At 32.4% G+C, this 25,857-nt stretch overlaps 1 protein-coding gene across 1 annotated transcript; it reads right to left on the minus strand.

The window, feature by feature from the left end:
• Positions 1-9,666: 9,666 nt before the first annotated feature.
• On the minus strand, positions 9,667-13,006 carry LOC145057692 (uncharacterized). The gene is made up of 5 exons (XM_079005569.1): positions 12,478-13,006; positions 10,623-10,682; positions 10,475-10,537; positions 10,067-10,135; positions 9,667-9,894 (listed from the first exon to the last, which is right to left on the minus strand). Exons 1-5 carry the CDS (start codon positions 12,820-12,822, stop codon positions 9,799-9,801), a joined length of 633 nt encoding a protein of 210 aa, XP_078861695.1. The 5' UTR covers positions 12,823-13,006; the 3' UTR covers positions 9,667-9,798.
• Between the last annotated feature and the right edge of the window lie 12,851 nt (positions 13,007-25,857).

Here is a 25,857-nt window from a genome sequence, read left to right on the forward strand (position 1 = left end):
ACCTCCGACAGCACCTCCGTTAACCTCCCAACATCACCACCATTCACCTCAGAAAACCACCACCAGCCACCACACAAAATCAATTGAATTTGAACCAAAAAAACCAAGCAAACCTCATGTAATCACAATCAAAACCTGAAATCCAACCAAAAAAAAACCTGTAACCTATAACCAAAATCAAAATCAAACAAGAAATCATGAACAACTAACTGTTCGATGAATTAATGAAAAGCTAATCCTCCATCTGAAAGCACTAACATCGACCTCTAATTCGTCGATCTGTGTAATTTGATTTCATCAACAGTTCATCAATAACTGACAGTCGACTACTGATGAATCTCAGTCTTGATTAATAAACTCCTCTGCTCATATCGCGTCCCCGGAAAAGCTGAAAAGGCGAAGGATGCTCTGATCAGATCCGTTAACCATACATAAGAAATTTTAAAGAAGAAAGTCCAAGCGTAATGACTTTGGTCGAAGAACTGGCGATTTTCAGAAGCGATGAAGGTGGTGGCTTGATTCACATAAGGTGATGGTGGCGGTGCCTCCTATTTCAAAAATCACTTGTTTTAGTAACATTATGGTGGTGGTGGCTCTAATTTCAATAAGACAATGATGATGGTAGGAGATTTAAGATACAAGTTCAGTGAAGATATCTGATTTGAGTTCCAGAGCTTATATTGCATTGCAGATCTTCAATTTGAGTCCAAGATCTTGTATTGCAGATCTTCGATTTAAGATCTTCGTCGGCAGTGCAATGGAGGAACGAGAGGGAAAAAACAGTGAGGGTGAGTGTTAGGTTACTGATGAGGGTTTACCAATTTAGGGGGAAGAGATGATAGTGACGGCTGGCGGATGATGACATGTGGTGTTCACCGAATTTCTAGTCTCGCCAGAGATGGCGATGATTTACGGGGTGAGTAAAGAAGTGGTGATGAATGAAAAAAAGACTTGACTTGGATCAACAAAGAGAGAAAAAAACGGATGAAAGGGAGCTAATTAAGATGCAGAGTTTGCATTTGAACACACTCCTACAAAAGGAGCAATTGTCGTCTGAAGAAGAAAACATGAAATATTTTCTAATGTCTAAGTTTTATGGAAACTAATTACAGTTTAGTGTATTTTTTTATTTTCAGTATGCTTTTAATGTATTTGTAAGATATTTTATTATGTATTTGTTCCTCATGTTTTTAATGTATTTGTAAGATATTTTATTATGTATTTGTACCTCATGTTTTTAATGTATTTGTAAGATATTTTATTATGTATTTGTATCTCATGTTTTTAATGTATTTGTAATATATATTATATGCTTTTACAGAATGCAGAGTTGTCATTATCATCTTTATTGAATGCAGGGTTGTCATTATCATCTTTCAGAGACACCACTCATTTTCTGTATAATCTTATCATCCAGAAAATATGCCAATATCTCCATGAATATAAAATTCTCTGATGTGTCAACTTTTTATTGGGTCTTCGGATTTTATCTAGATAAACTATTTTAACATTATCTTTATTTAACATTTAACAACAAAAAAATCAATATTCTTCCTATATAAATAGAGTATAACCATTACGTACTTTCATATCCACCTTTAACTATTCATTTCACTCTTCATTTCTAATCTATTTGAAACATGTCTCATAATGCAAACTCATCAGATGGTTCCGGTTCATCAAATGTGAATGAATATGATGAGTGGGAAGCACGAGTTGTTCAGCAAAATCGACAACTTGATGTTATCATGAATGAGTTACTCATAAGCATACCAAATATGAGCATAAGAGATCACCCAAGAGCAAGAAGAAGGTATTGTGATCGGGAACGTGAGCAGGGTGAGGCACGTTTGATGAAAGACTACTTTGTTGACAACCCAACGTACGGTGAAGAAAAATTTCAAGGTAGATTTCGAATGCGAAAACCACTATTTCTCCGTATAGTGGAAGCTGTTACAGCCAATGATCGATATTTTCAACAAAGACATGATGTCACAGGCAGACAAGGTCTTTCACCATTACAAAAATGTACCGGAGCTATACGGGTGTTGGCATATAGGACATCGATAGATGCACATGATGAATATTTGAGAATGAGTGAGACTGTAACAAGGATGCTCTTGTAAAGTTTGTGGAAGGTGTTATTTCATGCTTTCGCGAAGAGTACCTTAGACGCCCCAATCAAGATGATTTGGCACGACTGCTCCATGTCGGAGAAGAACGTGGATTTCCAGGTATGGTAGGCAGTATTGATTGCATGCACTAGGAATGGAAAAATTGTCCGACCGCTTGGGCTGGACAATATGTAGGTAGAAGCGGTAAGACAACAATAATTTTGGAAGCTGTTGCATCGTATGACTTATGGATATGGCATGCATTCTTCGGAACACCAGGTTCATGCAATGATATTAACGTCCTCCAAAGATCTCCTCTTTTTGATGATCTCTTGGCAGGTCGAGCACCAAAGGTGAGTTACACTATGAATGATCGAGAAAATCATATGGCTTATTATCTCACTGATGGCATATATCCTTCATGGGCTGCCTTTGTCAATTCAATAAGTTCTCCACATCTTCGAAAACACAAGTTGTTCGCTGAACATCAAGAGGCTGCTAGAAAAGATGTTGAACGAGCATTTGAAGTTTTACAAGCTTGTTTTGCATTTCTTCATTGCCCTTGTCTTGTGTGGGACAAAGATATGATGGGTAAGATTATGATTGCATGTATCATCATTCATAATATGATAGTTGAGGATGAACGACACACATACCTTCATTATTATGATCCATCCGAATTTATAACAACAGAAGGCAAACAATCATTTGAATACTCTTCTCAACGAATTGCAGATCTATCCAGTTATATGACCAACAGGGCACAAGTTCGTAATAGAGATGCTCATAACGCTCTAAAAGACGATTTGATGGAGCATATATGGAAAAATTCAATAGTGAAGAATAATTATGTAGTTTGCACCTTCCGTATTTGTAACTTATTATTTTTATTTTATTAAGTCTTTTTCATGAATGTAAAATAATTTTTTATAATTTCATGCTTGAAATAAATAATTTAGTTGTTTCAAAATAAAATATTTAAATTAGTTTTTCGTAAAATAAACTATATTTTTTAAGGAAAAATGGTTGGGTTGCTAATGGGGATAAAAAATTGGATTGGGTTGGGTTGAATAGGTGGAAGAGAGATAAATTAGTTTTTTATTAAAAAGTTGGATTGGGTTGGGTTGCTGATGGGGACAGTCTAAGTACTTTTATAACCAAAAGTATTTTATGCAATTTTATCTTGTTAATCAGCTTTTATAAATACATACTTTTCTATCAAACATATAAAATAGATGCATTATAAAAGTTTTTTTTAGGCTTAGAGAAATATTGCTTGTTCAAATCCAAAAGTACAAAATTTGTCAAATATATAAGTAATTCAAACTTATATCAAAATTTTACCGTTTCTATGACTAAAATGCATATTATATAAAATTTTTGAATACCTAGTTATATGAAGTAAAGTTGTGTCACACTTTGTGAAAATATAAGATGATCAACTTCACTCTTGAAATTTTGTACAAACGATTGAATTGTTTATACATATAACTCAAAATTTCTGATTTTCTAAACATTGTATGGTCGTGTCGTAATATTTATCAAGTGATATGATACTTAATTTGGAAACCGACACCTAACCAGTTGGGTAAACTCCCCCCCACATAAACGTTGTGTGTTCGTGTCACATTAATTATTAAGTACCACTTTACTTAATTTGGAAAAAACTTTTAATTAGTGGGGCAAACTCCTCCCACATAAATGTGGTGTTTCCATGCAAAAATGAAAGGTTTATATAAATGACTGATTAAATGTAAGTTAATACACTTTGACCAATCGTTTCATGATATTAATTTTTAGGTTACCTTGTTGTGCACCTGATAATCAATGCCCAAGGCTTCCTTTCTGAATAAAACAAGGGCTCCCCAACCTTTTTCCCAACAATACAGGGAAAAGAGACTTGGAGGCTGGAAATAGGAAAGACTTCCTTCAATTCTTTCCTAAGTTCAACCAAGAAAATGTTATATGACTTAATTTTGGTAATGAAACTTATCATCTTGAGTCACAACTATCCAAATACATACAATCTTTTGCAACCAGTATAAGTGAACAAAAAACCAATATAAATTATATTTCAACTCTATATGGTAATGAAACGAATTCATGTCTCTATAATGAGCTCATAACCGAACTGCGACACAAGAACTCTACACCGATACTACAAGGGGTGTGCTGAAAGTCTACACCAACGTTTATCAACATCGTGGGTTAAGTAGTGTAGAAACATCAATGCCCGTTTTTGACTCATTAGACGATGATTGTAGCTAGCAACCGTTAGCAGAATGTCTACCTGTATAAATCTATATTGTCGATCTATACCTGACGTTCCACGTTCCATAAGGATTAACGGTTATAACGCAAATTTTTTTACTAAGATATATAGTCTTAGTGTAATTACAAACATATCCCATATAGCTTAAGAAATGATCCTAACTCCTATGGCCTTTAGAAGCGAACATAGCTCATATAGGAAACCCATGTGTGTTGGATCCTAACAATGTGTCAAGACATTATAATCCTAAATCTTTCATTATAAGATTATTAAATACTTATAATTCTTTGTTGTTTATAGATAATTATCGATTGAAGTCTTTTAGTGTTTAGGATTCACAAGACTTAATATATTTTCAAATTTTATTGACTACTGTGACGAAGTTTAGGCAACATAACATATGCTTTTATAACATCATCAAGGTTTCATCCAACGTGAAACCAACAATTTCCATGAAAATCAATAAGTTACATAATCAATATGATACATAATTTCATAAATAGATAATTCTTAAATCCAAAAATCAGTTATGTTACCACATGTAACATAAATTGTAATTTAGTAAAAATGCTTTATTTTTTTTATAATAAATATAAAAATATAATAAGTCGATTTGGAGTTTCATTTTTACATAGTTTTATATAATAAGAGTTAATTTTTGTTATATTCAACTAATAATTATATATTGGCTCAAACTTTGTTTTTCAACCATTTTAGGTAATGTAATTTCTTTTTGTATATTGTTGTGTTGAATAACCATTTTGTTATATATAATGTCTTTTCATATATTCTTGACATGTTAATGCTTATATATAACAAAGATTATAATTTTATAAATCATCAATCATACTTGTATCCTTTTAGCAATCTACTTATGATCTTGTGGTTTTTCTTAACATTTATACTCATATTTCTCAACAAGGTATACACATATCATCTTTTAAAAATCTATCTTAACTTGTAAGATTTATTGGTTATTTATAGCATTTTAGATTGCTATTTCACAAAATTTTAACCAATAACAAAGTATGATGCATTTTAGTGTATGAAAACTAGTAAATCATCAAAACTTTGATAAACACATAAGTATTCTCCCCCAAACATGAAAACTATAAAAATGGGGCCATAGAAACTCACCCTAGTTGCGTGAGTTTGATTTGTTCGAGAAATCGAAAACTGATTCGTGTTTTCTCATTTTTCAAACGGATAACCTTTTGAACATTCCTAGTACACAGGGTTGTAAATCTGCACTATAGGAGTTTAGAAAACTGATTTTTACTATTTATAGGCCACCAAAATAATGTTTGCCAGAGGGATGAAGCGTCGCCAAAATTTCTCACCGGAGAAATTAATCCGACTATTTCTTCGTGTTTCGACCGTTATCTTCAAGAGCTGGACGTTGGGAAGGCAAACAGGAGACCAGGGGTGGTGTAGGTGAGGTCATTTGGTGCCACAACAATAGAAAGAGTGAGGAGGTATCCGGTTTTACAACAACCTTCTTTCTAAGTGGTTAACATCGAGGAAAAAGAGGGGATGCCACATGTGGTGTTGTTAATTGGAGTAAGACGAGGGATATGTGACAGGAAGGAGCGAAGGTGGAAATTGGTGGCTATCTTCGTCGACAGTGGCGGTGAGAGGGGCTGCTCCAATGACTCCTCTTGGTTAATCTCTTCTCCATCGCTGGTTGCAAGGTCAATAACATCAATAACCACAAAGGGGGGAGGGGGGTGTTTGGGTGGTGCTACGCGACAGGAGGAGGGGTTGTTGCCCTTGGTGGTCACCGGAAATGCAGCCACCTCCGATGGTGTTTTTGGCCGGAAAATGAAGAAGAAGGGAGAGAGACTAGAGGGATGAAGCTTGAGAGAGAATGAGTCAATTATTGTTTGAAAAATCGTGGCTGGCTATAAATGTACAAAAATCAAAATTTTGAGGATTTTGGGGGATTTAATTAAATATTGCAAGCATGTGCAATGTACTTTCGTGATGTCATCCTGTTTCTCGATTCTCGTGCCAATAAATCACGACTTGTAATTTTTTTCTTCTGAAAGTACCTACTGATTGTCTCGGTCGTGACGATTCCAAAAATACAGACGAAACTCTGGGAAATGGTGTTTAAAGTTTTGTGATTAATTGGTTTCGATTCGACATATTTTGTGAATTTGATTTTGCTTGGGATTTAAAATTTCGTAAAAATGAAATCAAATAATAGACCACAGTCTAAGTTCAAAAACGTGCTCAGAAACAATTTATGAGATTCGTAGCTATTCCAAACGAAGCAGTGCATAGTTCGTTTCGGAAAAATTAGATAAATATTTATTTTAAAACTTGAAAGAGACGTAACTTCCTCATACGATTTCTGTTTTGGATGTTTTTTATATCCACAGACTCATGTGAACATAATATATTCAATTTACTTATATATAGCTCTCAAGTATACTTAATGCAAAAATTTTATTTTTAGGGCATTAATTAATACTTATTTTGCAAATTGTTTTCCAATTAACTTTGAGAAAACTTTAAGGTATTCCATATTCAATTTCAAGTATAATGAATTCAATTGCATTCAAGAATAAGGAATGCTACACAATAGACCCTTTTATAGTGGTGTTTATGGTGGGTTTACCAATGAACTTTGACATATTTTTACTAGTTATATTTTTTCATATAAACACGATTCACACATATCAAATACGTCTGGCCTAGTTGAATTCAAATTTGCTATGATTGGAGTTTTGTTAATATTTCCAATTGAAGAATGTCATAGATATGTTTGATTCAAGTTTGGCATGGATCTAACAACATTTAACACGCTCATTGACATGTCATTGAGGTCTGATTTTTCCTTTCAAGTTCATAAATACCAATTCTAAAAATAATATTGAAACATAACATATTGTTTTATAAACCAAAATACTAATATAAAAAAACATAGGTTTATAACAACTGTTTATTAAAAGAGAAACTAGAACAATTCCTACACTAATTCTAGGAGCATAATGACAATCATTTAATATAAGAATGATCTCATTTGGAAACTTTAGCTCATAAATTCCAATGTGCATCTGTCTTGTTGCCAACGAATTAGTCCATTTGGCCTCCTTTAGATTCCTTCTTTTTCTAAATCCCTGCATATTTTTACAAATGTGAGTACCACAACCTTTATCAAACACCCATGAATTTAAGAAAATTCATATAGTTCTATCACATAGAATGGAAAATATACGCCTGATTTGTTGGACGTTCCAACTTTACTATCTTTCATCTCAAAAGATATTTGAAGCAATTTATCTTTCATTGAGCAACTTCTCTACAATGGAACTAGTTGACATTCTTAGAAAGGTTAGTTTTTTCTTTTCTTTGGTCATCATGAAATCTTCTTGTTTTCTTCCCTCGAATGCGACCTCTTCCTCTTGGTGGAAAAAAGCTCATATTCCACAACTTTCATTTTATATAGCTCTAGCTCAAATTTCTCCCACTCAATCCATGACTCATGTTTAAATACAATTTGTGGAACTTTTTTTTTTTTACTGTTTAATGACTAAGTATACCTCATATTTCAAACTTCTTTCTTTAGCTCTAGGCTCCTACAATCCTCCTTAATAAATGAAGGGTTTTTTTTGCCACTTGTCAATCTCTCATTAGTTTTGACACTTGTTATTTTGTGGTAATTTTGAAATAAGTATTATCCACTTGTCAATTTTTGGTTTGATTTCATTTTTAGTAATAAATACGTTTCTTTCTTTATTTCTTATTTTAAAGTTGTACATTAAAAAATATTTCAATTATACTTTAAGTTTAATCATTTTTTGAATCAACCCGTATAATATACGGGTCTCACACCTAGTAAAGTCATAAAAGAAACAACTTCCTGTTGTTCATCGAATTTCTTACACCATGCATGATGTTGATGATCAGGTCCTCGATTAGGAAAGAATTTAACAAGAAGATGTAGTTTGTTCTTGTGTATATGAATAATTCTCAAAACAAGTTTATGGTTCTTAAGCAGAAAAACAAAGGTTCTCATTATTTAACTTAATGTTCATAGGCATAAAACAAGTTTTATTCTCATTATTTAACTTAATGTTCTTAAGCAGAAAAACAAAGGTTAAAACTTTTTATGGTTGTCATCCACAAAAAAAAAAAGGTTTAATTTTAATACATTTTGATCTTTTAATCCTTTATAAATTAATCACCCAACTTAATTATATAAAGGCTAATGTCAGGTTAATGTGTTAGGGTCATGCTCATTTGAATTAGGTGTAACCATGCCTAAATGTATACATACAAGTTGTTCCAACTCTTGAATGATATGCTTTTAAATTTTATGGTGTTTTTGGAAAAAAAATGTTTCATCATTTATTTACAATATTTATTATCACAAAATACATCACATGCATACAATGTATTTGTAATTACTTACATTTCGATTTTAAGAACTCTTTTTAAAATATGTGTTATAAACAAAACACTTTAAAACAATTTTGTTTCGACTAGAACAAATAAAAGCAACAACCATACACCTTCATATATAGCATAACAATAAAAAAAATGTAAATGTATTAACTAGACAATTCTTTTTGTTTTTAATCTTAGAAACACGCAATTTAAGATGGAAATTCTTTTTGTTTTTTAGTCTAAACATTACACAACCAAGTATTTGTTTCAAGCATATTTCGACAAAAAAAAAAGTCTCTAAAGCCTCGGTTTATAAATCCATTATGTAAGTTGATATTTTTCTCTTTTTTATATACAATTCGATGTATAGACAACATCTCTAAAGTCTCAGTTTATAAATTTATTAATTAGATTGTTAATCTTCTCGTTTTTATATAAAAACACTCGATATATATTATACCAACAAAATACCCATCTTATTCAAAAGTTCACAAATTTAGAATTTAGTGTATGTAAAAGATATTCTTCTATCACTTTGGCATGTATAAAAACAATATTGTGGGGTTTTGTTTTCTTACAAACTTTTCAATGTGTCATTTCTCTTATATGTCATATCATCAAAATTTGAAATGTTTATTTCAGATTTATTGATTATTTTGATAAATAAATAAAAAATAGATAATTTACCATATCTTCAATAACATATAACAATACATGATCAATTGTTAATTGTGATCATGTATAAACATAAAACTTGTTATCATTTCCTATAACTTATCTTAACTCCAAAACAAATGAAATAATATATTAAAATCTACGTAACAATTACACTATACCTACAAAAACATCATCAAAACTTTCTAGTTTATCTTAAAAACTAATCCGTAGCAATATAAAACTTTATAATAAACGCATTGATATGGATTCGGTAACTTAGAAAAAAACCTTTTCCAAATTAGCAAAAAGGTTTTATATTGTAACAAAATTTACATCACAGTAAGCGTTTATTAGAGACCCTCATAGTTCTTCCATATCTGGGGACATGTTTAGATCGGGCAAAACAAACCCTTTTTCTTGTTTATCTTCTTTTTTAGGACTTTGATGAAAATTAATCTGTAGAAACAAACAAAAAAATGTGAGTAAACATTTCATTTCTTTTTTTTATTTGTATATGACTAATCGACAAAAAGACATTTTTGTATAAATTAAAAACATAATTTAAAAAAGATAAATTGAATAGACAAAATGAAAAGATAGAAAGAAAATTCAAAAAGAAATTATATACCTTGAATTTCTTTAATTTTTGACTTGTGGCAATTTGTTTATTCATGGTTAGGCGCATCGACTCCAACTCCTGTTGATTAAAATAAAATTAATAAAAAATGATTATAACAAACACCATAAAATATGGTTAAACAATATCATATTACGCCTTTTCAAGTCGTATGATTCTTTTGGATTATTAATTGTTTCTCCTAAATATAAACTACTTTTCGATAATTACAAAAATATCATTCAATTTTTTTTTAAAATACAATGGAAATAATATTTTAAATTAACTTAAATTGTATCGAAATAAATCGACAAGACATGATATATGCTTTACCAACTAAAAATTAAAATGCAAATAATAATTAAAACGTTCATTGTTTAAATAATAAATATAAGATTTAATTTAAAATTGAGGACATACCCTATTTAGATGTAGCTTTTCCTTCAAGAGAAAATCTTCTTCCTCTTTGAGTTCAGCGAATGACTACACGATTACAAAGATCTATCAATAAACTAAAAAAATTTATACAAAAAATAGAATAATATTAAAATAAAATAAAACAACTAACCTTTCTTTTTCTAGATTTCTTGTAGCTTGATGTGGTTGCACCTTCATTTCCCAAACCACCCTGCATAAAAAAATCAATTATTTCCAATTTCTTTTTTATACCACAAAAATCCAATAGAAATTGCAATATATATATATATATATATATATATATATATATATATATATATATATATATATATATATATATATATAAGTCAATAAAAATGATTTAGCCCCACTTGAAAAATTGTTAAAATCTCGTGACTTTCATTAAAAAAACAATGCCCATATTAAATGCTATGTTAGTCGGCAACCATTATTTGAATATTTCTATAAGATTAATAGCTTACTATATTAAGATCCATATATTTAAACTTTGATTTAGATATAAATTATGACTATTGAACATGATTTTTTTAGAAGGTGAACCAAATCCATTCATGGCATGATTTTGATTGTTTTTCAAACTTATGTCAAGACAAATGCGAATAAGAACTTGACACGTGGAAAAGAATAAAACCCAGAAAGTCAAACATAAACCAAAGCTACCCTACTCTTATCTTTCTTGTTATTTACATTTTTAACCTTTATTAATTACACTTTTTACCCTTTATTATCAAAGTGAGAAACAGTTTGTTTTTTTTAAATGTGAGTATCAAAGTCAAACAAAGCCTAATTTCCTTATTTATTAATAAAAATTAACCTAGATCCGGAAAATGTTAAAGTTTGACCCACCAAAATATCCGAATTGGCCAGAATCGAAACCCGAAAAGATACCCGATTTTGAAATAAAAATAAAACATATTAAATAAAATTGATTTGGAAATAAAAATAAAACATAAGAAAACAATAAATAAAAATTGAAAAGAGTAAAGACAAAGAAACCAATTGGGAATATAAAGCCACTGAAAAATAATTGCAAATTTTCAAATTAAAACAAAACAAAAAAAGTGGATATGGTAAAAGACAAAAGTACCCTTAGCAAGTGAAGGTAGTGAATGGTCCCACTCTCTACACCTCACCACTTTTTGTGACGAACCTACCCCCAATAGGTGGATCCAATCAAAAAGACACTACAAGGGCAGTCTCGTCCATAAAAAAAATTAGTAAACCGTGTTTCAGAAGTTTCCCGGATCTCTATGAGAATTTTCAGTTGAGAGTCGCCCCTAAATAACTCAAATATGTTCTGACAAAACTGTCCTATTCCAATATTACCCCTCAATGTTAACAAAACCATATACCTAAAAGACAAAAAAAAAAAAAAAAGATAAAACCGATGAGAAAAAATTGAAACTTCTGGGTACCCTTTTACTTTTCATGGTAATAAAAGCTGATTTTGAATAAGGAAAAGAGAGAAGTCGATGGGTATTTTTGTAAACATACAAAAGAATGTGAGTCTGATTTGACTTCGATCTTATACATTCAGTCATTCACTACTTCCGATTAAAAATGAATGACCAAAATGCCCTTGTGGTCAGTTGTGTGCTGACAGAGGGTGTTTTCGTCAAATTAAACAAAAAACCGAAAAGGTAGAAGAGAGTCGACATTGAGTTCACAAAATAGGCGGATGAAGAAGGGTAAAACCGTAATATTAGTTTTACATTATATTTCTTCAAGAATGTTTTTTTATGTTAAAAAGTGAGGCAGATCGAATGACGTTGAAAGAGCCACCGGTACGATGACCGGCGACCATAAAAATAGGATGCGACGCAGATCTACTCGACGGAAACCCCAGAAAAAGGTCGAAGTAATGTTGCGATTAGTAGATGACATAAAGGGTAAATCGGTGAAGTCAATATTGTTCCTGCCGATTAAACGGAGAAGATCGGAAAAAAAGATTGAGAGATGAGAGATAAATATGAACAAATACAAACCTTGGTGGATCTACCGCCGGATGAGAGATCTGATGGGCGACTAGATTCATCGTAACCGTCGCTGGTGGAAGCACCGCCACCGCTTCCGCCGCCGCCACTGCTCCAATACAAGGGCGTTGTAGGGCTACCACTTAGTTGTTCTTTCCTTAAACCACTGGCGTTAGCGGCGGTGGTGATGGCGGAAGGTTTCGACCGTGACTTACGGTGGCCCCACCTAACCGTGTGTAACAACGGTGTGTTTATTGCTGATGAATCTAAAGATGAAGATTGTCTCATACGTATGAGAAGCTCCGCCACCATCGCATCGTTCGTCATCGCCGCCGTAACCCAGTGGTCTTTCATCATCTGAGCTGGTATTCGTTATCGTTCGTCGGCGTTACAGAAGGGATAAGAGAAAGTGAAGAACAGAGATTTAATGGGTGGAGATTAGAGAAAGAGGATGAGATGAAGAGGAGGGTGGAGGAGGAGGGGGTGGCGCAGGGAAAGGGGAAAGGATTATATAGGAAGCTGTGAATTGAATGACGGAAAGGATTGTGTGTTTTTGTGTGATATGTATTATATAAACTACTTTCTCAATCTTAAGTTTTAGTCCTTTGAATTTTATTTATTTCAATCCACACCTTAGACTTGTGCTTGATATATTCTGTAATGAAGTTCGTAATTAGATTATTTAGCATATAATCAAAACTTCAAAAGTACAACAGTAACAACACGATTCATGTTAAAACATTGTAGCATAATGTCGTCTAATAAGATTTAAAAAGAAAAAAAAAAAAAAAGGTTTCTTCATATTCTATCTTAATAAAAAGGACTTTATATTGTATTTCACCTACGAAAAGAAAAAAATAATTGAAAAAAAAAATCATATAATAGTATAGATCGACCTCTATGATTTTAATTCTCACATCTAATATTTGAAAATGCTAGGGAAAAAAATTAATTTTTAAAATTTTGTGATAAAATCTTCAGACTATTTTTACACACACACACACAAAAAACTTCATATTATACTTTAAACCTATGAAAATAAAAAACAAGAGAACTTCGTAGAATTGACAACCTAAACTCCTAATTTCTTTGATTTAATCTCCAAAAAAATGTAACACTCAAAAGTATAAAAACGAAATGCTTTCAAGATTTTTTTATTTTTTTATTTTTTTATTTATTTATTTATTTTTTTTTTGTAGTAGTAGCAGATTCTTTAAAGGCCATTTTGAAAGTATAAAATAGTCTTATATTGTAGTTTTGATTTTGCTGGAATATAAAAAAATGTAATTTTATCTATGAAATTCTCTATAATATATGAAAATTATAGTTTTATTTCAAAAAAATGTTTTTATTTAGTTTTTATATGGTATAAATCTTTGAATAATACTTTTATAACAAAATAAAAATAAATTAATTATATAAAATATTATTTTTTTGATGGAGTTTTCACCCAAAAATAAAATAAAATGAAGAAAAACAAACACCCTTTACTAAGAGACCATAGCCCATTGTGCAGCCCATTCAGATTTTTCAACTCATTTAACTATTCTACCTACCAAGTATCAACTTACTAAAAAAAAATTCTAAGTTCTCATTTTCTATTATTTGTAAGTATGTACCCTTATTTGCCCTAACATTTCACGCTACCTTACTAAAATCTAACACATGATGCCCTAAATACCATTTCTTATGCCCTACATCTTACTAAATAGTGTACCAATATTTTAACATCTTTTTTATATTTCACAAATTTATCTTTGTTTTCTTTTTAAATACATTCTAATGTTTATTTTACACAATTAACCAAACATAAGTCCACCATAAATTCAAGGTCAACCACGTACACCATATAATATTGAATAAATATTTATAAATAAGTAAAATAGTTGATATAAAAATGCCTATAATATATTCATTATTGTGGAGGGTATGGGAAAGGTGTTTCCCTCATTTTTTGTGAGTCACACCACCATTTCCTTCACCTAAAACTCAAGGAATAGGTGGGAAGCTCCTCTTACTATTTTTTTGATTTTTAAAAAAATATATATTTCATACATATATTATATTCATTTTGTGGGAATTAAAAACCATAAATTTTGATATATTTTTTAGTAGGTATAAAATTTTATAAATATTAAAAAAGATAAAAAAAAAAGAATAAGGAGAGAGAGTGCGGCACCCCCTCCCCCCACCTCTTTCCCGTGGGTTGCTCCCCTCATCCAAGGGACGGTGTTCCAGTGAGAGGGAAACTTCTCTTACCCCTTTCCCACTTCCATTCCGTTTGGTCTTATACTTATATACTACATCACCGTTCATCTATCTTAAACCAATAGAAAATACTTAAAAGAACATCTTTAAATAACTTTATTCTTGGACCAAAAATGAAATCACGAGATCATGAAATTATTTTCTTTCAAAATGATAATTTCTCTGAATAAAAGTTGTTGGTAAGTGACATTTCAAATTAGAAGAAAGACTCCAAATGTATATCCTACTAAAAGAAACGTCTGAAATGGTTATTGGTGTTTTTTGTTGTTAGATTTTGAAATTTCATAGTTACAACTAGATTAGCTAAATATAACATAAGGCTAGGGACTCCGTAGCTAGATTCTGCATAGCTAAAAGTAGGGGTAATAATTGTGTCGTGTTCGGGTTGGTAGGTCATAAAAGTTCAACCCGAACATGATCCATCTAATTAAACGGGTTTGCAGGTTCGTGGATTAGATTTGGCTTTGTGGGTTAGATCGGGTTCGTGAGTCATGAGAAAAAAAAAATCTAAATATCACATATTTACTTATTAGTCTTTACTTTCTCTTTTATTTAATAAATATTTTTTTAGTCTAATAAAATAAACTTGTTCATAAATCAACCTGTGAAATTATTATAAACTCGAACACAACCCCATATAATAAAACGGGTTGGCGGGTTGTTGGTTGCCGGGTCAAAAAATTCAACCAAAACTCATTTATCTACATGTCAAGTTCATGTTGTGTAGAAAATTACCACCCCCGACTAAAATACCCAAATACTATTGTGCATATATACCCATGGTTATGCGTAACCCCTAGAAACAATACATTTGTTGTCCTTAGACATTCATTACCTTTTCACAAACATTTTAATGAGTTTAACTTGACTAAAATCTAAAAGATCTCTTTTAGTTTAAACATTGTTCTTTTGTTACGATTTAAATACAAGAAATCTTCATGCTAGTCAATATCCCAAGTATTATTTCATAAAAATAAAAATGATACAATATAGTATGTTATTCTAACTCAATTCACCTTAATTATATTCAAAACGTTCCAATAGTTGAAGCAATATGCATTGTTTTTAATATTTCCATCTACATAGGCGTGAGCATTTGGACCGGTGGATCGGACCATTTTTTTGGACCCCCGGGCCGGTTCTCGGTTCTAGGAATCCATCCGGTCCGGTCCGGTTTTTACCGGGTTTAGAATCGGTTGGACCCGATTTTGAAAAAAAATTGTAATATGTGATTTTTTTAAACAACCATAACTCATTCGTTTTAAGTCGGATTGACACGCGGTTTTTTCCAATGTTTAATTTACAGATTGTAGATGAACTTAGACTATAATTTTGTTGATTTTGGTATTATATTCAATGAGTTACAGTCTTGCAAAGTTGAGCTATCAAAGCTGAAAAATTTCTGCTTTTCAGCAGCATTTTAAAAACTTTGTAATCTGTGAAAAATTTTAAACAACCATAACTCATTCATTTTAAGTCGGAACAGTTTTTTTCAAAGTTTAATTTACAGTTTGTAGATGAATTTAGACTATAATTTTTTTGATTTTGGTATTATGTTCAATGAGTTATAGTCTTTCAAAGTTGAATTATTAAAGCTAAAAAATTTCAGGTTTTTAGCAAGATTTTTAAAATTTTGTAATCTGTGAAACTTTTTAAACAATCATAACTCATTCGTTTTAAGTTGGATTGACCTGAGGTTTTTTTTTTCCAACATTTAGTTTACAATTTGTAGATGAATTTAGACTATAATTTTGTTGATTTTGGTATCATATTAAGTGAGTTACAATCCTTCAAACTTAAGCTATCAAAGTTGAAATATTTCAACTTTTTAACTATTATTTTACACTATAATTATGAATTTTATGTATCTTAGAAAGATAAATCATATGAAAGGGATCATGGTGAACTTGATTTATATGTTAGTTGCTTTTATTTGGAAAATTAATTTTGCAAGTTATAATATTCTAACATTAAGGTAGATTAGTTATGCTTGAAACGAAAACGCAATCATTTTTACAAGTTATATCGTATCAAACCCAATAACATATTTGTTTTAACGAGTTCTATTAAACCCAAAAACATATTTTAACGACTTGTACTCTATGCAATTAAAGTTGTACCAGTCCAAACGGGTCCAAGAACCGGAAAACCCGGACCTGGACCCGGACCCAGACACGAACACGGACACGATTCATCCGGTCCGGTCTACGATCCACAATATTCTCCATAATCGGTCCGGTCCAAGAGCCGGTCCGGTTCGGTTCGGTCTAAATGCTCACCCCTACATCTACATATTTGACTGGTTGAATGTTTAAACCATATCTACCTTAATGCATTCATAGGGTTTTGGTTATGCATAAAAAAATAGAGACTCTAAGGTGCTGTTTGATTTTCTGAAGCAAAAATTCATGAAGTTTACGGACCACCTCTGCTAGGCCCGACAATGGAGCGGGTTTTGACCCTGATCCGATCCAAACCATTAACAATTATATGGGTTTGGAGCATAGTTTTTGATCCATTTACCCGTTAACGATTCGTACCCGCTAACCCTTTTATTAAAAGGGCCGGGTATGGATCATCACCAATCCGCTCCATTTATAACCCACCCCATATAAATTTTAGAATTATACTGTTATATTTTATACTGCCTAAATTTTACTTTAAATTCCAATCGAAAGTCAAAAGAGAAAAGGCCAAAGACTAAACTATTTATACATAGGACTCGAGGACTCAACTTCTAGACTTCCAGTCTTCTCCCAAGAATCATGATGTCATTTCATTTATATTTCATCATGTAACACCAATTTTGTTTATAAATCAATAAATACATTTATCAACTGGAAGAAAGTTTGTTATTGTTATTCTCTATCAATGCAATCGATGGTCAAAAACCAATTGGAAGTAACTACAATAATGATTTTAATTCCAATCGAAAGTCTTCGAGTACATAATGTGTTTTCTAAATCAACATTTGTTTTATTTAACAACTGTGATTTTATGATTTAAGTAAATGTTTTTGATTATTCAAAAAACATACGGTTTACGGGGCGAGTTTGGATATCTGCTAATTCGGTGGATAAGGGTATGTGTTAGATTATTCAAAACCATACGGGTTATGGATCGGGTTTTGGAATTTTTTAAAAGGGTTTGGATCAAGGTCGATTCGCTCCAAACCCGACCCATTGCCAGGTCTAACCTCTGCAACACTCTGCAGTAGAAGAGGTGGACCAAACAGCTGCTGACTGTAATAAGAAATGTGTTTGTTTTTTTAACATCTGCATACTGCTACAGATATTAAAAAATTAAAATAAACTAATTTTATAAACCGAAAATAGCTTTTTAATACGTAAAATTTAATAATGTATAACATTCAGTAAAAATTAATGATATTTCAGTAAAAAAATAATGATATTTTAACAAAAAATAAAGATATTTTAGTAAAAGATAATGATATTTCATCAAGAAATTATCATTATTGAATATAAAAAAACGAAAAATAAATTCAACAAGAATAAACGAAAAAAAAATGTAAAATAAAATTTTAACAACATATAATCAAAATTTCAGCAATAAAAAAAAAGAGGTTGGAAGAGGCAGTTCAAGTGCTGCGCCGAACAGAGCACCCGTAGAGGTTTTTGACTCAGAAGACTTCTAAAAAATAAACAGCTACGGGATGAAAAGTGTTGCGCGTGTGCTGCGCCGCGCAACAATAAAATGTTTGAAGATGTTTTTTTTTTCAAAAAAAAAAAAAAACAACACCTAAGTTTGAGGATGAAAAAAAGATTGATTGAGACCCTATTATGACTTATTTGGACGTAAACGATGTAATGAAGATCACTCTTGATATTGAGTTAGATAAACAAAAAAAAAGTTAATGACATTCTTTAGATTTTAGTTGTCACTTGACCTTTGTGACTATTAAATATCATATAATCACCATCAACAACTTTAACTCGAACATATTGCTTAATTTACAAATGGCGGTATATTATTTCTTCAACCAAATATTATCAAGCTCATAATATGTTATCTACATTGGGGAAAAGCTTATATGCATGTCGAGTATGCATATGCATACCTTAAAAAATTGACTGCTAGGTATTGCCGGTATTGCCAATGTGTATCAAATGATACCTAAGGTGTTAAAGTGTGACTAAGGAAAGATGGAGGGGGCCAAGTGAAAGTTTTTGGAAAATTCGATTTTTTTTCGTTTGCTAGGGAGTGCGTGTTGTTGGGTCCCACTGTATTGCATCGGCTATTAATTCCATTTCTATTTTGTTTTGGCCTTATGGTTTTGTTTGCAATGATCCAATATATGCGAGTGTAGCATAAGGATTTATGCGGATATTTAATAAATTTGAAAAAATATGAGGATCTTTTAAACGACATCGTATTTTCAGATCAGTGGACACAGTCATCACGTGCCATAGGCGCGTCACGTGGTATAGGCGTTTCTCGTGGTGGGGTATCCTTAATCCTTTTTTGTTTTCTATATACAGAAGACCACCGCCTACGCAGACTGGTGGATCGAGTATCCGACTCGCTTTGAGCCACACCGGTTTTATTGTTGGGCCCGGGTGTCAATTTGTACTTGAATATTGGTAACATTAAGCTCAAAATACAATAATAATACATAAAAAAAATGTTAATGTTACGTTTTTGGTTTTGAAAAGTGAAATTAAAGACTAGTTATTTCATCCTAATTTACGAATAACTTTTAAACGAAAATTTATTTACGAAAAAACATGAGTTATCGGTAAAAGTGATGACCATTTTTTCCGGTTTATCGGTTTCATTGCAGACCTAGATGCATTAAACTTCAATTATTTACCATAATATATGAATAAGTCCAAAACTAAATTTTATCTACGAACAACATGAACTAAGAATAAAGCTGAAGATTTGACCATTTTCTCTTTATAAACACACATTTTACCGGTTTTATTGATAATTTGAAAACCTAGTCATTAAATGAGCCGATTAGATAATATATTGGGTTGTATAATGCTACGTCTAACGTACAACTTGATATCATGTTACATTGTATATTTTTTGGAATATAAAATGCATCCAACAAAGAATACAAAAATTACATAAACTAGCAACAATTTCATCATTTTTTAAGTTTATAAGAAATTCAAATTGTCTAACTATATGCAACCCCGCATATCGATCTCATCAACTCATTTCCCGTCTTTTTCCCAATAAAACACATTTTACGAGACTGCTGACCTGACCCGCCTAGTCATTAAATTGGCTGATAAGATGAATATCAAGTTTTATAATAAACGTAGCATTATATAACTCATCATATTCATCTCGTTAGTTTATTTTATGACTAGACTTTCATATCAGCAATAAAACCAGTAAAATATGTGTTAAATGGAGAAAAGTAGTCAAATCATCACTTTTACCAGTTTTTCATGCTTTTTTCGTAAATAAAATTTATTTTGGGACTTACTCGTAAATTAGGGTAAAATAATGAGACTTAAATGCGTTTAGGTCTACAATGAAACCGGTGAACCGGGAAAAAAAAAGGTCAAAATCGTCATTTTTACCGATAAAACACGTTTTTTCATAAACAAAATTTAGTTTGGGACTTATTCGTAAATTAGGATAATATAATGAGATTTTAATGAAGTTTTCCCTTTAGAAAAGACATATATTGATTTTTTTATATAACCCATTTTATTTACTTATATATTAAAAACTAATTAGTTGGTTTGGTTTCAATCAAATGTGATGTGGTTGATGTAACACCCCCCTCTGGCACGTGTCACAATATTGTCCGATTTGGGCCACTCGGCACGAGGACTTCCCAGGGGGTCACCCATCCTGGTACTACTCCCGCCCGAGCACGCTTAACTGCAGAGTTCTTATGGGATCTGCTGCCCTCACGACTTTAAAACGCGTTGTGATAGGGAAGGTATCCACACCCCTTATAAGGAATGCTTAGTTCTCCTTCCCAGCCGATGTGGGATCAGATCTAACCCACTTTCACCCCCCATTATAGGGTTCGACGTCCCCGTCGAACACATCGACCCGTGCCCTGGTTTGTAACATAGTCCCTTTCATGAACATGATTTTAATACAAGTATTGATTGAAGTATTAATTATATGTTTATGTGCGAGTTAATTGATGTTTCCTGAAATACATGTTAAAGAACATACCTGATTATATATGATGATTTAGGATGAAGAGTAAACCTAAATTAATTATGAGGAATATTGGGTAGTATTTTCTTACGAGTACGAGTGACTTATAATCTGAGAATAGAACTTTAGTATATGTCATTGATCCGAGAGCATGGATTAGACATAGTCATTGTCCCTAGTCCGAGAGTATGAATTAGGCATAATCATTCATCATTAATCCGAGAGTATGGATTAGTCATTTGTCCCAAGTCCGAGAGTATGAATTAGGTAAAGTCGTTCATTTCCGATCCGGGAGTATGGATTAGGTAAAACGGCTAATCTTAGGTCCGAGAATATGGATAGTCTCGTTGTGAGGATCGACGGGGTGGGATAAGAGTTGTTTATATATATATATATATATATATATATATATATATATATATATATATATATATATATGGTGAAATGGTATATTTTGTGGTTTAAACTATATATATGGTATAACATTGTGGGATTGAAACCCCTATGTACTCACCAGGTTTCCCAACCTGACCCACTCAGTTTATTTATTTCACAGGTGTTGATATGAAGTCACATTACACTGAGAGATTAAGGATATATAAATCACTAGTGATAATGAATGTAAGTTCTGTTTATGCTTATGTTTCTGTATTGACGATGACATCCCAAATGTTTTAAAATGAATAAAAATACTTTTCTTCGGAAGTGCTTTGATAACACGATTATCATGTTTTACTGGGAACAAATTCCGTAACATTTTTATTAAAAGAGGTACTCTGATTTTAATAAAGTATAAACAAAAATCGGTCTTTTCTGGCCGTGAAAATGGGGATGTCACAGTTGATGACATATGCGAACCATGTCACCTTTTAAGCTGGTATATATGTATTATGAAAGATCAACCAACATGTTACTAACCATACCAAAAATGTTAGTAATCAATATATTTGATTGGTAGTACCATATCAATTAAGTAATGAGGTGTGTTATAAGTACCCCCTTAACCAATTTTACCCATCTGATATCAATATAATCAACCTTTTTTTTATTTGGCATCATTTTTTTTTTGTTTTTTTGTTGGTTTTTCTTATATTTATTTAATTATTTATTATTATTATTATTATTATTATTAATTTTGATAATCATATAAAATACGGACAACATCATAAAATTCGAACAACATTATAAAATTCGAACGACTATATAAAATGGAACAAAAGTAAAGTCACATAGGGGTGGAATTGGGAAAAAACAACTAATTTAATATATATATATATATATATATATATATATATATATATATATATATATATATATATATATATATATATATATATATATATATATAACAAAAGACAAAAAAGTCACATAGGGGGTGGAATTAAAAAAGAAATGGGGTACTTATAGCATTAGCCTTAAGTAATCCTGATACGGTAGTGGTATAAAGTTTTCAATCGGTAGTACTGTACCAACTAATTTAATATATATATATATATATATATATATATATATATATATATATATATATATATATATATAAATGGTTCTAAAAAGCTTATCATAGCTTCGCCATTACACACTATAACTCCAAAACTTGTACATCATGTCACGTCTTGAAAAACGTCGTCTTAAGTCATATATGTATATAAAATAAATAATAGTAGAATATATATATATATATATATATATATATATATATATATATATATATATATGCAGTCTTAAGTTACGTCTTAACAAACGTCGTGACTCGCCACGACTCATAGAGCTTGAGGCTTGACATTTCCGCTATTACACGTCTCATGTTATTTAGAACCATGTATATACGTAATTTTTAGTATGTTTGGTGTGTAAGATTTTAAAAGCTGTGATATTAGCATATACCATATTAGTAAGTTTAAAGTTTAAAGTCATGTTGGTGTGTCCCATTTTTCTCCATTGTTTTAATTTTTAAACTCATGGTAGAAATTAATAAAATCCTCTTGGACTGATTTTCAATCCCAATGAGTACAAATTTGTTATTCTTAAAACCCTCATTCACGTTTCATAATGAACACAACAATCCTCTTCTCAAAACCTCAATACACGTTGGTATATCCCATTTCCAACATGGAATAACCAAACTTACTGGTTGCCAAACAAATTGGTACCAACTATATTTGGTATGGTAATGGTAGCAAAACTTATGTTCCAACTATAACTGGTATAGTCCACGATTTAGGAAAAAAGTAATCGATACCGTATACCAATTCCACCCCAATTTTTTTATCCCTTGTATCGTAATAGAAGGTAAAACTCATGGAATTAGCTCAAAGGTAATGGATTTTAATTCAAAACGATCATTAATTACTTCATTACCCTTTAGTATTTCTTGATCTGATGTGTTTTTTTTTAATTCATTGGGTGAAGCCCGCAAGAGGTTTGAGTTGATTCACGTGCATCAGACATGGATCGATAACACAAAACAAGATACACGAAACGATCAGTTCTTCCAAGCTTGTATGTGATGGGTTTTACATGCAATAATATGGATAAATCCTTATACACTTAAGGGTACATACAATCTATTTGATCTAGTCATAAATCTATTGAAGTAACATTCTATCTAACAACAAGAATCCTATAACCCTAGTTAATTTCGAAATTCATAAAAGATTACGTACCTTTTGATTGTTATAGTAAACAATAAAACAATCTTTCTTAATAAAATTTTGGAAGCTGTAACATCCCGGAATAGCAAGAGTAGAGTTTAAGGGCTAAAAGTGTTATTTGGGAAAGAGCGACTCGGTGAGTCCATGGATGGACTCGGCGAGTAGAGTCGCGGCTTGGTCGCGTGTTAAGCAGCCGACTCGGCGAGTCGATGAGATGGACTCGGCGAGTAGGCACTGAGTGGAGAAAGCCCTAATTCTCGGGGTTGAGCCCTATTTAAAGAACATTATATCCTTCCCCCAGCCTCTTTATTCCCTCTTGAAGTCCAGAAACCCTAGAAAGTGTGATTGAAGAAGATTGGAGCGTATTTGGAGCATTGGAGGAGTTTGTTGAAGGAATCTTGTGAGATTGAAGGCTTGGGGCAAGGGGCTTTGCTTGGATTCGAATTTCATTGCAGTTGGGGCGTCCATTGGAGGTAATATCTCGTTCTTGGACTGATTGTATGTTGTTTCTTCATTTTGGGGTTTGTGGGATCTTTTCTATGGATGAAATTGGAAGTCTAGAGGTTAGATCTGAGGTTGCTACCTCAGATCTGAAATGGAGAAGAATCAGAGAGCATGAAAGTCCCTGTGTTGGACTGTTTAGTGAAGCTTGCATGTCCCAAACCTTAGTTATAAGTGAATAAGGCCTAGATCTCTTTGGATTCACGTAAAGTTTGCCACTTTACGTGATGGATGAGTTGTATGAGACTAGACCTATGTTTTGGATCATTTGCATGGCCTGGAATGCTTCTGAGTGGATTCAGACCGGTGGTACTCGGCGAGTCACATGAGTGGACTCGACGAGTTGCTTGAAGATGAGCTGGGACTCGGCGAGTTGGAAGAACAACTCGGCGAGTTGGATGAAGATGGCCTGGAACTCGGCGAGTTGTATGAACAACTCGGCGAGTAGGTTGATGATAGTCTTAGACTCGGCGAGTCTGTTCTTGGACTCGGCGAGTCTTGTCGAAGAGTCCCGATATTCCCTGGTTGAGTCGAGAATCGGTGAGTCAAGGGATGACTCGGTGAGTTGTGTGCGAGTGGACTCAGAGTTGTTGGACTCGGCGAGTCTCGGAGTGACTCGGCGAGTTAGGTCGCGGATTGAGTGAAGTTCTGATTATAGGAACTCGGCGAGTCATAGGGTTGACTCGGCGAGTAGGGTCAGCCAAGGGTTGACCGTTGACTTTTAGGGTTTGGTCAGCGATGTGGCCTTTGGGCCAAGAGAGGGGTAAAATATTCTTTTACCCTTAAGAGGGTGCATTGAGAGGATTGATTCTAGTCTTGAGAGTTGTAGTCATGAGAGTTTTGCCTTACGTGTTAGGCGGTGGCGAGTTCGAGATTCAAGTATGGAGATATCTGCTTTCTGCTTGCCAGGTGAGTCTTCTCACTATACTTTACCTTGAGTAGGTAATCAGAGCTATGTGTTGGTGTGTGTATATTATGTGTATGCTATGTGTTGTACTGCATTATTTCTATGTGATTTATGCTGTGCATGGTTGCAGAGTTGGAACTGAAGGGTTCCTAGAGTTGGAACCGGAAGGTTCACAGAGTTAGAACCTGAGGGTTCACAGAGTTTGGGTGCACGGACCCATAGAGTTATGGCCTCGAGTGGCTTATATGTGTTATGTGTGTGGTATTTTGGGGAACCCACTAAGCTTCGTGCTTACAGTGTTTTGTGTTATGTTGTTTTCAGGTTTCTTTCAGTATCACGGGACGACACCGGCTGGATTGTACACACCAGAGAAAAAGTCATATTTTGGAGGATCCTGGTTTTCTATGCAAGTGAAAATGAAGCTATGTTTTGTAATTCAATTATGAATGAGATTTTAAACGAGTGTTCTAAGAATAAAATGATTATTTTAAATGAAAATTTTGTCTTGAAATTTACGGTGTTACAGAAGCTAGCACCAAAAATCTCGTGCCTCCTCGTGCCTCTGATGGTTCACAGTTTCACACCAAACCGTAACAACCAGGATACTTGAAGATAGAGGAGATGGGAGATGGAAATTTCGGCTATGTCTTGTGAGAATGAAATGGCGGAAATTTAGATCCCTAGGGGTCTTTATATAGTTGAATTAAAAAAAACCCTAGATAACCTAATTTGAATATTATATTAATATTTTAAATTTGGTAATTATCTACTCCCTAATTATCTATAAGGAATATTTTAGAAACCCTAGATTATCCTCTAAGAAACCGTCCACCCATAGGGTGGAAGGTTCTGAAACCTCTTGTTCAACTATTGAACAATTGCAGTTAGACCCCTGTACTATTAATTAAT

This window comes from Lactuca serriola, chromosome 6 (assembly GCF_051521515.1).
Source record: "Lactuca serriola cultivar US96UC23 chromosome 6, Lser_US96UC23_V15, whole genome shotgun sequence".
Lineage (NCBI taxonomy): Eukaryota > Viridiplantae > Streptophyta > Magnoliopsida > Asterales > Asteraceae > Lactuca > Lactuca serriola.

What these genes read in the sequence shown, in the direction of transcription:
- LOC145057692 (XM_079005569.1), bottom strand. Translation starts at nt 12,822, where the DNA reads ATGATGAAAGACCACTGGGTTACGGCGGCGATGACGAACGATGCGATG. An exon ending in CCGGCGGTAGATCCACCAAG is followed by an intron (nt 10,683 to 12,477) that starts GTTTGTATTTGT and finishes TTTTTTATGCAG; the next exon opens with GGTGGTTTGGGAAATGAAGG. An exon ending in AAAAGCTACATCTAAATAGG is followed by an intron (nt 10,136 to 10,474) that starts GTATGTCCTCAA and finishes TTTAATCAACAG; the next exon opens with GAGTTGGAGTCGATGCGCCT.